The 16375-nt window shown below is 36.4% G+C and overlaps 2 protein-coding genes across 2 annotated transcripts; both read right to left on the bottom strand.

Moving 5' to 3' along the window:
• Nucleotides 1-3819: 3819 nt before the first annotated feature.
• LOC142630015 (FLUCTUATING-LIGHT-ACCLIMATION protein 1, chloroplastic) lies at nucleotides 3820-10956 on the bottom strand. Its single transcript, XM_075804070.1, has 6 exons — nucleotides 10090-10956; nucleotides 8483-8585; nucleotides 7048-7103; nucleotides 6306-6470; nucleotides 4195-4308; nucleotides 3820-4116 (listed from the first exon to the last, which is right to left on the bottom strand). Exons 1-6 carry the CDS (start codon nucleotides 10753-10755, stop codon nucleotides 4024-4026), a joined length of 1197 nt encoding a protein of 398 aa, XP_075660185.1. The 5' UTR covers nucleotides 10756-10956; the 3' UTR covers nucleotides 3820-4023.
• Nucleotides 10957-11988: 1032 nt separating this feature from the next.
• LOC142628545 (uncharacterized) lies at nucleotides 11989-14181 on the bottom strand. Its single transcript, XM_075802622.1, has 5 exons — nucleotides 13957-14181; nucleotides 13652-13877; nucleotides 13124-13549; nucleotides 12502-12833; nucleotides 11989-12414 (listed from the first exon to the last, which is right to left on the bottom strand). Exons 1-5 carry the CDS (start codon nucleotides 14179-14181, stop codon nucleotides 11989-11991), a joined length of 1635 nt encoding a protein of 544 aa, XP_075658737.1.
• Between the last annotated feature and the right edge of the window lie 2194 nt (nucleotides 14182-16375).

Raw genomic sequence — 16375 nt, 5'->3', positions numbered from 1 at the left:
TCTCAAACCAACAATATTTTTAGAAAAATCAGCTTATTTTTTGTATGTTTATCGGCTGTTGTGCTCATGGGCCAACATTTTATTATTAGAAAAGAAAACTTAAAAAGCTCTCTTCATTCCAATGGCACAACTTTTGGTGAAAGTCTCCACTATTCACTCATTTATAGTTTTTTTTTTTTTTTTTGTCTAACTCTAATTAATTGTTGTTATAGTTATCATTAACATTACGGTATGTTTTGGTAACTCTAATTGATTGCTTTGATGAAATATGTATCTAAAATATGATATAACAAGCTTGATGGTATATTATAGTAAAGCCAAAAAAATTAGTTATTATTATTGTTATTGTAAATATTTGCTTTTCATGTTTAGAAGTCATTTTGCATATTCAAGCATTAAAATAGGCTTAAAATTATACATAAATTTTTTCTACAATACATTCAGCACTTTTTTTTTTTTTTACTTTACTTTCAACAAAAAAAAAAAATCAGCTAGTTTTTAACCTTTTTTTTTTTTTTTTCTGCAGTAGTTTCACAATAAGCTTTTAGCAAAAAGCTAAAGAAGTTGTCTCCAAACAAATGTTTAGTATGTCTGAGATGAGGGAATTAGTTAGGTCCTCAAAGAGCTCTTTACATTTACATTTAAAAATTTTAAATAAATTAAAAGGGGGGAGGGTGGTGGTTTAACCTTGTTATGTCCTGGAGGACATAGTCAGAGGGTGCCACCTACCTCCCCTACCACACCAAGGGGGAAAAAAGGATTATGATTGATGTAATTTTTAAGGAAAATAGAGTGAGGGAAAAGCTCATCATTGTGATTGGAACTTCAAAGAACCCAAAAATGTTATCTTTTGTGTAAAAATAAGAAAAATTTAAAAGAAGGCAGAAGGAAGTAATAAATAATCTCCAACCAAATGATCTCTTTCAGACCTTCACCAGTGCAATTCAATAAGCTTGGCAAAGGGTCTCTCTTTCATTTTAAACTCAGAAAATCAAGTGCGACAGTCTTCATTCTAAAATACAATTGCTCATAAGTAGAACTTGAGATGAGCCCTACTGCCCTAGGATTCAAGTTGAGACACCATAAAGGAGGGGAAAACTCGGTTGGCAAGGGTGATTGCAAATGTGAATTTTAATATGCTCTACCACTTTTGCACGACTTGGTCAAGGGTCTATGGTTTTTTTCACTCAATATGCAAGAATATCATTACTCTCCAACCCGTTCTATAAGGAAGAAAATCCACTTGCTCTACAGTTCATTGGCACAAATTTGTCAAAATATGTCGGGGCCAATTCAATCTTTACAGGGTTAACCAAGATTAGAATAATTGATTCAAGTCTAATAGCGTTCATTCATGAGCCTACAGGCCCTACACATCTTTTGTGTCCATAGACTTTTTTGTAAACCCTTACTTACAAGCAAATAAGCATAGAAATTAGAATACCATAATACTATATAGGAAAGAAATATCTGAAGAACTGGAAACCTCCCCACCAATACAAGATTTGCCCATATCATCCCACCCCCCAAAAAAGAGGAAGATGATAAAATTTATGGTTGACCCTCAATGTGTTGCAGCTCCCACTTATGAAAAAGAGAAGTGAATGTTAGGCATAAGTCCACAACAGTGAAAACAACAATACTTTCAAAGCTTAATAAACCCCATGCCATGTCCTTTTCATCTCCTAATCAGATGTAACCCTTAACCACTACAGCACCTTCATTTGCAAGTAGGCAGAAGAATCCTTCTGCGGGAAACAAAAAATTCAAGAACCTCTTTTTCGAAAATTGTAAAGGCAATTAGAACAGTTTACCAGAAATATAGGTATCCTCCAATCTTTATTTTATTTTATTTTTGAGTAATGCTATGTATACAAAATTTTACAATATTTTTTATAATTGAGTTGATAAGTTTTTACTACTTTTTGTCCAAACGAACCATGGACATCAATATTTTACCTACCACTAACAATTTGCCACATCAACCAAGAGTGAAATTTTTATCGTATCTATAGAATGTTTCTTTATTTATTTATTTATTTTTGCTTAATAAATGAGAATACAAAAGCCGAAAGGGGCAAGCCCATCTCAGCTTTGACAAAAATCCCAAGAACGGGGAGCGGAGTTGGGGACTGGCCCCGGGAGGAACAAGAAGTAACCCAAGAAGCTATATTATGGGTTAGAAAATTTAGGTCTCTGTGAACAAATTTAGCTAACTAAATCGAGCAGAATGAATCCAAAAGTGATCTAAAACCTCTTCAACAATTTCTTCAACCTCCCAATCAGAGTGACCTGGGACCTCATGCATTGATGACATCCTCTAGTCAACTTTGCCTCTAGGAAAGGAACTCATTTAACAATTAATCTATATCACCGCTTAAATAAAGGAATCCAATGTAAATAGCACTACCCAAAAAAACAATAGATTTTCCACATTAGAATTCTGGGAAGGTTGAGAAGCTTCAACGAGCTAAACTCAGACCAAAAATCAAACAGTCTTATGATCCATCCACTGGCAGCATCTGTGGAACTTAGAGTTGGAGAACAAATGTTGAACAATCTCCATATGTGACCATTATGCTGTTGGATCATCCCCATTCCCTAACTCTCTGGCCAAAACTTCATCCCAGCACCAACAAAACTTTCAAACTCTATCTTGGTTGTTTTGATGAAAAATGTAAGTGTTTTCTAGCATTTAGTGCACCTAAAATTGTAAGTATTTTTTTTGATAAGCTTCAATATTTATTCAAACTAAAGCAAAGAGCAGTCTGTCTTACAAGCGGCAACAATTGCCAGAAGGAGACTGTGTTTATTGAAAACAAAAGATTCAAAAGAAGTCGCACACAATCTCGCAGCAACATGTGCTACAGAATCAAACTCTACTGATCCAACAGAAATTGCAACTACAAAAGGACATTTTAAACTCTAAAACATTAACTTTTAAACTCTATCTTGGTTGTTTGATGAAAAATGTAAAGTGTTTTCTAGCATTTAGTGCAACTAAAAAATATTAGTCAAAGGAAAGACGTTTTCCATAGTAAATGAAAATTTACACCAAAATGGCAGAAACCGGCTTATGTTTTTAAATGCATACACCATTTTCTAGAAAAAGCCTTTGCTTCATCCCCACCACTATTATCCACTTCAACTCCTCTATGCCACCATTAACTTCTTTTCCTGTCACTGAGAATCGCCTTCACCCGCCCACTCATCCGTCACCAACCTCTAATTACCAATCACCAACCATCACGGCCACCACTGGTCAACAACCAATACTACCGCCATTGTTGTCACTGTTGACCACCCCCACCACCACCATCATCATTGCTGGTCAACTGCCAATGCCGCCACCACTACCACTTTCCTTTCCCCAATCAACCAAAATAAATATAAGTACTTGTATCTACTAGCAAATTTGGAGTCCCTTTGAGGACAAGTACTTTCACAGAATATGGATGCAAAATGTTGGTGGCTGTATACAATTGTATAGCATCATAAATATATGAATGGCATACTGCCGACCAATGAGAGAGGTGTGATGAAATAGAAGAAGGGTGGAAGGAAAAAATTGTACTGCATTATATATATATCCTGCCAACCAATGAGAGAGATGCAATGAATTATTGAGGGGTGGGGGGGTGTAAACACTCAGTAGTAAGCACGCATCTCTGTCTACCAGTTTACAACCTCATTAGTCATTATTGATTGATTGTATAAGCTTTAATATGCAGCTCATCTGTTGATTCGAATTGTAATGTTTAGTTAATATCATCAATATACAAAGGTGCACCTTTATAATTCATATGGCAGATTGGAGAATTGGTAAAAGAAAGGGAATGCCTTGAAGTAAATATACAACCACTGTTTTAAACTAACAAATTGAGAACAGCTGTATACATCTAGTCAAATCTTAGACAAATACAATTTCTGTGAACTATAGACTAAGTTTCCTATACAAATGCCATCTTAGATCCAATAAGCGGTTGAGCTCATACCTCTTACTGCATGGTATAAGGTAGCCTCTTACAAAGGCCTCAACAGTGGATAATCTTCAAGAAGTTCCCGCTCTGACAGGGTGTCATTTTCATTCTGAGGGGTCCACAATACCTCAACTGCCTGCATGAAAAAAAGAGATATCGGGCATAGATATTTTACACCTACAAGTTCTGATTTTGGAAAAAATTTCATACTTACTAGTATTTTACTCGAGGGAATGGATCCAAGCTTTTGCAATGCTTCTTTCAAGTCCCCACTGCCATTGATGGTGGGGAGCTTATGTACTCCTTCAGCAGCCACCAAGATTGTTATCTATTTTAAAGAAATTTCATAAAAACCACAGAAAAGGAGGGGAAAATATACATTTCTATTTTTAATCAAATATTTATGTCCCATGACTACCCAGTCATAGATGCTGTGAGTATATAATGTTATGTTTATAGAATAGAAAGATGAGATAAAATGCACATCATTTAATCACTTTATACAAGGAGCATTATAATGAAATAAAACTATTGCATTGAGCCACCCCAAGATGTGTACAGAGAAAAAAACTAAGGGTCTGTTTGGTAAAGTGGTTTTGAACCACTCTACCAAATTTTAAACAACTTTACACATTTTTTCACACACTTTTTCACTCACACGTATTTCAAAAAACTACAAACAACTCAACTTAAATTCCTCTACCAAACGAGCCCTAAGATGCACAGACACTTCATTTAGGATGTCGTACTCCTGTCATACTGGTGTTATACCTTCCATTTCATGTTATAATTTTTCAAAAATTGCTTGTGTTGCTATGTCATACTTATACCCATATCCGTACCTATGTCTGTGTCCATGCATCCTCAAAAAGGATGCAATCCAAAGATGAACAAAATGCTAGATTTCTCGCCATTAATGTTCTCCTTATTTAAAAAAAAAAAAAAATATATATATATATATATATATATATATATATATATATATATATATATATATATATACTCAGGGTAAGAAGAGAGTGAAAGTAAATAACACCTATGCAGATTTATTATGGATCCTATAAAATCCTAGGAGCATCTTCAATTGAGAAGCAGAGACAAACTGCTTTTGTGGTCCCAGATTTACAGTCTAAGTTAACTCGAAACATTTATTATTCCAAAGCATGTCAAGGTCTTTCTTATTACAAAGGTCTAACAGAATTTTAATAGTGGGAACATCTAAGAAAAAATTGGGGAGCTAGGGGGAACAGTGGAAACCTTAGTTCAAACTCATTGTAAAAGGTGAACTGAAGCTTTGTAATGCTGCTAGGCTAAATGTTGTCATTGCAGCCCTCATAATCCCATTGATTTCATGTGAGCCTTAGATTAGTGAATAATGATATTTGGAGAAATATTACAAATTAACAAACAGATCAACAGTGAAAGTTCATCTATAGTCTATTGGTCTTTCAACAGGAAATCCAAAACTGATTGTAATCAGCCAGAATTAATTTAATATTGACTTGGTTTTGTTTAGTGGGTCATTTGGTATGGTTGTAATAGGCCTGTAAAACACCAGAACTGATTCACACCACAAATTTCCATTCAATGGCAAATTCTGAAATTTCTGCAATCAAACTACACGAAACCAAGCCTACAACATCCTTCTCATCAAGTAGTTCATGTGGTTATTCTTCTCCTTATTTAGAATGTAAGTTTGGAGAAATTATACTAGAGCAGTTATAATGTTTCTGGATTTCAAATTACAACAGGCTCTTAAATGTGGCTTTTTCATGGAAGGTTATTTGTTAGACCTAGGTTCTGTTTTCAAACACCCCCCCCCCCTCCTCCCCCAAACAAAAAAATAAAGAAAAGTATATAAATCAAATGAAATCAAATGTTGATCATGTTATCAGAAGATTAGAAAAACCAGTCAAGATGGATTCAGTTCCATCTCATAGACAAACACTGCCACCTGAACTGGGTTATACCATATATCCCAACTAAGTTTACGACTTCTATGACCATTGCGTCTAGTTCATCTTAATCCCCACCCACATCCTTCTTTTGAGAGAGACAGAGAGAACTTGTCACTTGACACACCATAGAAATGATAATGCTCACGGTATGAAGATAGATAGAACAAAGCACCTTAGTTGTGATTGGAGGAATATCATATATTATTAATCGTGCATTTAAATAAAGCAAACCCATAAATAAGTAGAAAATTACAACACATTTATGAGTCTAGTCAGCAGCAGATCACCTAAAAACCCAAAGTCAAGCTAGAAATGGAGTATTTTGATATATTCATTTTAACTATAGCCAATTTAGAGACGACCTTACCACTATGTACTCATTGCTGAATCCATTAGCTCTCTGGCTGGATGTACTTTGCTTTTTAATGTTATTCACATTGACAAGTGTTTCTTCATCAAATTTCCCCCGTTCTTCAATAGAAAGTTGATTGAAGCGTTTCTCTCCATCCTCCATGCTCCTCTTTATATCCACCTGCAAGAGTGGCACCAGTTAAGCCTGCCATCAACATTGCTGAAATCATGTCAAACCAATTTCTTAATGGGGGAGAGAGAGAGAGAGAGAGAGAGAGAGAGAGAAGATGCCGCTATAAGAAGTAATAGCTGCAGGGAATATATTCTGAAAAGGACTACAGAGATTCTTCTGTAAAAGAAATGAAAACATGAACTAGATAAAATCCTATGTCCTGTATACACAACTCAGAGATTTAAGTTAATCCCTCAAGATCTCTAAACAAAATAACCCTTTTCTCCAAGTAATGTTGTCTTCGAAACAGAGATACTGATTCATACAGTGCCAGGTTCCAACTGCAAGAATGACAAACAGAGAATCAACTAGTTTGCCAGTCACAACCCACAAACACAAGGGGTCCATGTGTGCCTATAACATATAGGCATAAAACAAGCCAACCCTTCCCCCAAGCCCTAATGGAAGGTGGCCCCTTCTCTTGTTTGTTTGTCTTTTTTGAACATTGAACCAAAGTTACCAAACTGTACTTGTTTCCTAACCTTACTTTAGTAGAATAAAATGTTCTAGGAGATGTTCAACTTACAGCTGAATAACCTGAGATACAATAACTGGGATGCCGAAGCAAAGCTAGCGTTGTCTCTGCGCCCAAAAATTAAGATAGTAAAAACCGTCAGAATTTTGATAAAATCAACAACAAAAATTAAAAGAAGGCCCTAGCTTGACATGTTAATTATGACAAGTCTTAGATGATGAAATCAATATAGAGCCAACTTTAATACTGAAATATATACTATAAACACTAGTTCAAATCAACGCCTTGAGGGTGAGGCCATGGATTCAAGACCCATAATGTGCAAGTGTAATTATTAATCCACAGAGAGAGAGAGAGAGAGAGAGATCTTAGTTGTACTCATCTTCTGTGTAAAGAAGAGAGAGATCATATAACATTATTAAAAACCGTAACAATTGGTATAATAAGTTGACATCACTTTTTCTTAGAGGATATTAATGAATGAAAAGCAAATTTAAATCTGAACAGGTCAACCTTGTGGTGATGACTCCTCCAGAATCACTACATTGAAACTTTTAATGATTTTGATGCCATTTGGAAAATTCTTTATGAGCATGTAAGTATGAATTAACATAAAATCATAATACCTTGTGCTACAACATATCACCCCCTTAAACAATGTATATATGTAAAAATTTTCTAAAGATGCAAGCTAATTCTCTACAGCACTTTATTTCACAAAAATCATTACAAAATTATTCCTTCACACATTATTATTTTACCTGAATTTTTACTTTTATTTGGGGAAACAAAATCTCTCTATAAGTTTAGCTCAATGAGATGTTTGTTATTATTGGCTCATAGTATGCTTGACCTTCAAGGTTCTATAACAAACCTCTCTCTATAGGTTTAACTCAATATGTGATTACCTTGTGATTAGCAGCAGTAGCCCTAATATAAATTTCATTTTTCCTTTATAACATTAAAAATCCTATAATAAATATACAGACTAATTATTTGCAAAACTTAGATTAAATCGATGAATGTCCTAAAGAATGCACTAAACCAATGAAAATTTGTTGTTATCAAATTTTGTTTTAAACTTTATGAGATTAGATGCATATCTACAATCAACTACTTGGATTATTTATATCTTTCTTATACCATTTTCTCTTATTTTTACAACATTGAACTCAATGATTCTAAAACCTCTCACATACAACCATGTTTTTAAGGAGGGGGAAAGTATCAATTCAGGTACAATCCATTGGCAACTAGGATTAGAATACTGAAAGCATATGAGGAACCAATTATGCCCATGACAACTAACCTTACAGCCAGTAAAATTTGTTTGAATAAATTTTTTAGGGTACATCATTAGTTAATTTGCAAAAGATTACTCATATTCAGTAGTAAATAGGCAAATGAAAGATGAAAATCTATTAAATAAAAAATAAATAAACAACAAATCGGATGAATAATATAAATACTTATTTAGAAGTTCCACCTGTCAATACATAGCTCAAACCCAAAGAGCTAGATGTATCTGCAGTTTCCGCAATCCGATTAAGATCCTTTTGAAGTGACCGCCCCATCCCCAGCAACCCAACCTACGAAAAGTCAGTAATGAGAAAATTCAGAAGAACTGCTTTCTCAAATTCAAGAAAGATTTTAAGAAGTGAGTCAGAACTCAACTTCCAAACAAAATACTCTATGCATGACATAACAACGCCATACAGTTACTTCATAGCCAACTAAATGAACCTACCTTATAAATGTGATAAAAAAAAAATAATAATAAAAAAAAACACCTGTATAACCTAAAACTTCAAATTGCTAAACTATATTTATGACTTTTGGTCATTTCTCCAATAGTTGAGTACTTGACTTGCAGGGGCAGAAGATATATAATTGGAGCTTATGTTGGTATTGTAATGGTTAATGTTCTTTACATTTTTGAACTGTGGAGATTGCTGAATATGGTAACTTAGAAATTCCCCCAACGCTTTCAATTCAAGCACCCTAAATTCCATGCCAGACTGCACTTCCGAACACATTATTTCTTGGTGCTGAATATATTGCTTCATAGAGCAGAACACAAGATGATTTAAAAGAATCATTCAAATAATTAGCTCTCCCCCCCCCCTCCTCCCAAAAAAAATCCCCACTTAAGTTCAACCACCATAGTCCCATCACAAAGCCCAAGACATTTCCATAAAAAGAAAAGCAACATCCAACAAGTATTGCCAGGAAAACCATTTAAGGAAAGAGATATATCAAGGTAATAGAAAGCATATTTATACTGCTAGTACTGGATGCCAATGATTTCACCCTTTCTCTTTTCTTGGTTAGCTTTTGATTTGATAGATAAAAGCATCCTCATGTGATCATAGATTTTTTTATACATTAATAGTTGAGAGTGAGGGGATTTGAACCCTAAATGTCTCTATTGGAAACATTAGGAGGTGCCAACCAATTGAGCTACCAAACTCTTGACACTCTTCTTTTCTCTATTAGCTAATTACCTCTGAGCCACTTTCTCCCCCCATATGGACCAGAGTGTTAGGTTGCGGATTCAATACCACTAACAAATATTTTACTTAGCAATAAAGATTATTAAAAAAAAATCAGCATTTTGACAGACAGAAACAACTGTTACAAAAAAATAATACTAGAATCAAAACCAAGAACTTTTTTTTATTGGTAAGTTACACAAAGTGATCTTGAACCAACTCCCTAGCATCCAACTTGCTCTTACAAATAAGTGTCATTTGAACCAAAGCTCATTCACTAATCAGTCCAACAAACATTGTGGCCACAAGTACTTGTGTGACCAAAATTCAATCATTATTTTGCCAAAACTTAGGTACAGTTGCTTATTAGTTATTAGTCATCATTTTCAAGGTCACGTTATTGAATTTAACTGAATAATATAAGGTGCACCACGTAAGAAACTGTAACTAAGTTTTACCTAGCTTCGTCAAATTAAATTTCATACTAAACAAAACAGTCATTTCACAAACTCTTTAGACAAACATGTCAAACATCAAAATCAGATAACAAAAACCCATGTAAGTAAATTCAAAACAATCCCAAAATTCATTCCCACAGTACCTGAAGCTTGACCACACTGGTTTTCTCAGTGGCAGTAAGCACACCACCCTCCGACCGATCCGAAAGAATCCCCGAAACCAAAACAAACGCTGCGAAACCCATCAAAATGAAGAAGAAACTCGACCCGACCCCCACCGCCGGCCCCATATAAAACCCGCCACCGCCGCCGAAAGGCGACGGCGCATAATACGGCGCCGAAAAAGAGAACCCACCTCCCGAATTCCTCGGCACCGAATAACTCCTCGACGACGACGACGACGAAAACGACCTGCCACCCATTCTTCCACCGGAGGCGGCCAATGCCGAATTGGGATCGTATAACAACAGCAAACCCAATAGCACAGCGGCCACCGCTGGTTTTCTCAGTGCTTTTATTGCATTAAGCAGAGTATTTGCAAAAACGTCAAATGGGTTTTGGGTTTTAGAGTCAGAGAACAAGTCTAAGTCGGTGGTTACATGGTTCTTGTTCTTGTTGGTGAAGATAAAGCATTTAACGCTGAGTTTGGAGGAGCTTTGAAGGTTCAAATTCAAGGTTCCTGAAAATTTAACGGGTCTGGTAAATGAGGTGGTGGTGGTGGTGGTTTGGAGGAGGCTAGGAGGAGAAGGAGGAGGGAGGTGGATAAAGAAGTTGTGGTTCAATTTCAATGAAGCTATGGTGGTGGCCATGTAAGAGATAGAGATAGAGATAGAGAGAGAGATTGTGGGTTTGGCTTTGGGTTTGGGTTTTGGGGGGGAGATATTTTTGATGGTGGTGGTGACTTGAGGAAGAGAATGTGTTAAGAGTTTGTGGACTGTGGGGGAAAATCTGGGTGATTGTGAATTGGGCGAGTAGTGGCTAGGCAGCTGTTGTTTTGAATGGACGACCTCACCTCATCCCATCTCGATATCAAACAGGTCTTTTTCCTCTTTTTCTTTGTTCTTCTTTTTTAGGCACGTGACGACGTTAGAGTATCACGTGACATTGTATATGTATGTGATTTAATTTTCATTAAACTCTCGTTTTAGCTTGGGTTTAGGCTGCGTTTGGTTCGACGGTAAACCAATTCCGGACGGAAAATTATTTCCGGAAAAAATATTTTCCCGTAAAGAAAATGTACTCATGCTGTTTGGTTGCACCATGGAAAATAATGGCAGCAAACAAATTCCACTATTTGGCATTTTCTAAAATTCGTTTTACTGTATTCATTTTCCCATGTTTGGTTTGTTCACACATTTTACGGAAAATATGAAATGCATTTCAAATAAAAACCTGCATTGCCTAGATGAACCTGTAATAGCACAAAAATAATCATCCACTTCAACAGTTACAAAAAGCATCACAAAAATAATCATCGACTTCAACATCAACAAAGAGCATCCGAATATCACGTGGTAATATTTATATCAAAACGCACATAATGTACTTTCACCATTACAAGTCCATGGTATGCAAAATTGATACCTACACGTGGTATCTGAACAGTGCACATGTGCCCTACATGCTTAAAGTCACCACACATAAATTGGGCAATTGTATCGTCCCAATAATACAAAAGAGTTCACATCCTACAGGTTACAAATACATACATAGGCTGCTTACCGATAATACAATTGTCACATATATCATACAATGTTAGGATCATACTAGTACTACATCACACACAATCCCTACCATCACAATCAGCACTAAACAGACAAGTCAGAGTCGAGTGAACAAATAACTATCCATCCAAAGCTTCCTCAACTTAGCAGTCTTGGCCAGAAATCCCCTAGCTACCTTCTTATTTTCACACAGATGGTCAAAGACAGTTGCGAGCATATCTTCACTATACCCATCCGCCGTCATAGCCATCACCTCAGAGTAAAGACTATTAAAATCAATGTGCCCCCGACGATTTCTTTCAAGGCCACGCAATTTCCTTAAGCCGATCGAGACAACCGCCGAGCGCTATCATCAGAGGGAGGTGCACGGCTTCTTTTGTGGGACTTTGAAAGTGTGGACCCAGTGGTGGACGATTCTACCACATTCTTCCCCTTATCCACCACACCCTCCTCCCCATTATCAGCCACCATCTCAGTGCTCTCTGCATTGTCATGCTCTGTGTCAATATCAACATATGACTTAGCAAAGCTTCCTGTGGCCAAATCCTTACCCACTACAATAGCCAACTCATCATACAACTCTATCTTCTTGTTCAAAAAAATCAGCATGCTTCCGATGCGCCCGTAAGTGAGACATTTGTGAACATACAATAACAATGCAATGATCACTTCACTCATAAATTCAATATTCAATTCAATATTGATGTCATTAGATGATTTATGTGAATGATAAACAAGTATAAGCTATTATTACCACAAGAGACATAATCCATGATTTATGGGATAAGAACAATAGAAAATATAATGCACAAATATAGTTGAAAGCCATACCATAACTTCCTCTTGGTACGTCTTCGCATCGCACGTGATCATTTTTAAGCTATCATCCCAACCGAACCCACTCTTCTTTTGAAGAGTTTGAATGGTAGTCCACATTGTCCTCAAAGTACGCATTCGATTCTCAACATACGAGGGGTGGCACTCGACCCCAAACTGTTCAGTTATCGCCTTGGCGACAGTAGCGAAGGAACCGGGCTTAAAAGTGTTCGAGGGCTTGTTGCCCTTCGTGGCCTCTTCGGCAAGTATAGTTAGCATTGTCGTGTGCATTGGTGGCAACCATCGAAATTGCTTACTACCCACCTTTTCTTTCCCTTTCGACATTACTACATATGATAATTGCATAGTGAGACTAGCATTTAAACAATCCAAGTAGCATTCACAAATTACTGTGCATATGACAACAAATCAAACACACATACAACCACGATTATAGATGTGCACAACAGAACGAAACAACTACTGGAAATAACAATGTATTGTTGAAAATAATACTCCTTACACCACCAGAAGTCTACAGTAAATAGATTAAACATATATAAAACAAGAATACAGTACATATGACAATCACATAAATCTAAATAAAGTTCTACTCTCCACTCCTGGTATAATCTACCACATAGCTTTGCATATCTCATCTCTCTTAGCATTCCACACTCTATGTCTTCAAGTGGACTCCCGACGTGTTGTGTTTCTTGTTGGGAGCCACTACCCTCTACTTGGTTCATTGCAGCTTCCATAATATAGTCAGCAGGATCAACCCCCATAATGTGATTATGAATCACACAACATGCTAACACTACTTTCACTTGTGTTTCAAAAGACCAAAATGGTTCTGCATCCAATACTCGAAAACGTTTCTTCAACACTCCAAAACCTCGCTCAATGGTAGTTCTCAAGGAAGAGTGTTGGAGGTTGAACAATTCTTGTTCATTCTCAGGAGGACGATCACTAAACTCTTTCAAGTGATATCGCACACTCCGATAGGGTGACAAAATTCCATTTTTATTACCATACCCAGCATCACCAAGATAATACTTACCTACATATGTTCAAAAATAAAACCAAATCACTACTATGCTTCGAAAAATGCACAAAATTTATTAAACTAATAAACTCAAAAGGCGAAGTCATCCTATAATACCTGAGGGAATTGAAAATCCCCGTGGCCTAGCAAATGCATCATTTAACACATGTGAATCATGTGCACTGCCTTCCCATCCAGCCAATACATAAGTGAACTTCAAGTCAAAACTAATGGCAGCTAACACATTTTGTGTGGTTCCACCTTTGCGACCACGAAACCTTCCTTGTATCTCAAGTGGCACAGATGCACGAACATGTGTACCATCTATCGCTCCAACACAATCCTAATTTTCGACAAACATAATGATTTAGAATTACACAAACTTTCACAATTTACACATATACACAAGTCTTAATATTTACCTTGAAATAGGGGTAGAACCTTCTGCTATCCCTTATCTCTGGGGGTGTATCTTCGCTAGGCAGTCTTATTAGAGCTCTATATAATTTTAGGACCCCCCTAAGGACGACGTTGAAGTATCTATGGACAGTTTCAGTTAATCTATGGAACCGACTACCAATTACACGAAACCTCACATTATGACCAATAATGTGTAAAAAAATTAGCACTTGCTCCGTAACGGACATGTGCGTAGTAGGGCGTATGTGCTCCCCCTCAGTGAGGATGTGACATAAGTGGTGGAAAGCTATAGGTTTCATCCTAATTTGACTAACACAATGTCTCTCACTTCCATGCAGAATACTATTTATGTAATGCTCTCTTTCGGCTGCATGATTAACATAAGGCGCCCTAGGCAGTTGTTTACGTCGCAATTTCCTTACCAACGCAACCCCCACAAGGAGGACAGATGCAACTGAGGCAAGAACTGCTGCTTTGGTTTTTTTCTTCATCTAAAACATCACAAACATTGTGGTCTAAGAGGTATGCAAACAAGCATGATATTGAGTACACAGTATATAAAAACAACCACAACAGTAAAACAATCCAAATTCAAGCAATCTATAGTATTTTTTTTTTTTTTTTTTTGAACAAGTGAGATCAAAACCATTATGAGCAGCCATAAAATGTTTAATTCCCCTCTAAATAATAATCTAAACATTTTCTACCTAAACAGTAGAGTACCCATCAACAAAAACACCAAGAGCAGAAAATCCCCAACAAATCACATTGCATTTATATTTCTGTATAATTGTAAGAGCAGCACAATTGAATTTCTGATATCAATAATTAAATAAATAACTAGATAATTAAAAAAAAAAGTAAATCAATAATTAAATAGGTATTTAATTAAATAATTATATATATATATATATAACCCATATCGGTTCAACCCAGAGCTGCATTGCCTAGAGGGTGGGTCGGAGGTTTGGTCGGGTTTTGTAGAGGGGTGGGTCGGAGGTGTGTGGGTCGGAGGTAGGTGGATTGGGTTTTGTAGAATGGGTTGGAGGTGTGTGGGTGAGGTGGGTGGATCGGGCTTTGTGGAATGGGTCGGAGGTGGAGTGGGTCGGAGGTGGGTGGTTCGGGTTGTGTATAGTGGGTCGGAGGTTGTAGAGTGGGTCGGAGGTTGTGGGTGAGGTTTTGTAGAGTGGGTCGGAGGTTATGGGTCGGAGGTGGGTGGATCGAGCTGTGTAAAGTGGGTCGGAGGTGTATGGGTGTGGGTTTGTCTAGTGGGCCGGAGGTGTGTGGGGATCGGAGGTGTGTGGGTGAGGTTTCGTCCAGTGGGCCGGAGCTATGGGTCGTTTGGTGTGTGAAGGAGACTTCGAGAAACGGTGGAGGAAACTCACCGTGGGAGAGTGGCGGCGCTCGTCGGACGGTGGGTGAAGCTCGGACCGGCTTGAGGCAGGGAGTGGAGCTTGACTGGAGCTTGACTTGAGGCAGCGAGAAGGCGAGATAGGACTGAAACGGTTTGAAGGTAAAATACAAATGGAAAAGAATTTCCGGGTCAGAGGCCGTATTTTACAGTCAACTGTTTGCAATTTTCCGTTTGACCAAAATTTCAGCACTTGCCAAACACCCGAAAACGCGGAAAACCATTTCCTGAAATCGTTTACCGTCGAAACAAACGCAGCCTTAAATAAATACTACTTATTTTACTGAAAACTAAAAATTTATTATTAAAAATATTGTAGTAAAATATTTTTTATTGCTACAAATTACTATTTACGCGTTTTTATCACCTAGCTGGTCTTTGAGTAGTGCCATGGGACTAGAAAAAAAAAAAAGCAACGCAGCCTATACGCAAATGAACCTTTAATCTTTTCATTTTAGTCGTTTAACTTGTACGGTGTATTTGGTAGCTTCAAATGATTGTTTTTAGTATTTAAAAACTGAAAACTATGGGTCCAAAATAAAACATGTTTGATGTTTTATTATGGGTATTTGAATTACAATTCTCAATTAGGGTGTTTAAAATATGTATTTTGAAAATGACAAAATTTAACTACAAAATTAGTTGTACCTTTATATTACAACCTTATTCAATATCTTTTTATTGGAGGTGAATTTTGACAAATCTATCATTGAATGAAATCTTCTTTTTGAATTCTTCATGCTTGTAAAATTTCTAGAAAATTAAATATCAACAGTTATGTCATTTAATAAATTGTTCAAATTGCAAGTTTTTGTAGTTTAAAATTATGCATAAAATATAAGCTTATATATCATATAGTAAATAATATTCGATTGACACAAAATTTGATATGTATATAAAGAGCATAAAGAACATGTAATTCAATGGTTAGATTTTCAAAATATGTAGTAATATTTATTTTATTAAGTAAGATTGTAACCTTAGACTACAACCAATTTTGTAACTAAATT

Source organism: Castanea sativa, chromosome 3 (genome assembly GCF_040712315.1).
Source record: "Castanea sativa cultivar Marrone di Chiusa Pesio chromosome 3, ASM4071231v1".
Lineage (NCBI taxonomy): Eukaryota > Viridiplantae > Streptophyta > Magnoliopsida > Fagales > Fagaceae > Castanea > Castanea sativa.
The sequence above is the reverse complement of the archived record's forward strand: the minus strand, read 5'-3'. Positions and strand labels throughout refer to the sequence as shown.

Bases quoted from the DNA above. Each gene is read 5' to 3' on its own strand.
- LOC142628545 (XM_075802622.1), bottom strand. From the start codon at position 14,181: ATGTCCGTTACGGAGCAAGTGCTAATTTTTTTACACATTATTGGTCAT. The intron at 13,878-13,956 runs GTAAATATTAAG...GTCGAAAATTAG, and splicing joins GGTTCTACCCCTATTTCAAG to GATTGTGTTGGAGCGATAGA. The intron at 12,834-13,123 runs GTAGATTATACC...TATCATATGTAG, and splicing joins GAGATATGCAAAGCTATGTG to TAATGTCGAAAGGGAAAGAA.
- LOC142630015 (XM_075804070.1), bottom strand. From the start codon at position 10,755: ATGGCCACCACCATAGCTTCATTGAAATTGAACCACAACTTCTTTATC. The intron at 8,586-10,089 runs GTACTGTGGGAA...GACTTTTCGTAG, and splicing joins CCAGTGTGGTCAAGCTTCAG to GTTGGGTTGCTGGGGATGGG. The intron at 6,471-7,047 runs GTAAGTTGAACA...CCACTCTTGCAG, and splicing joins GTATCTCAGGTTATTCAGCT to GTGGATATAAAGAGGAGCAT.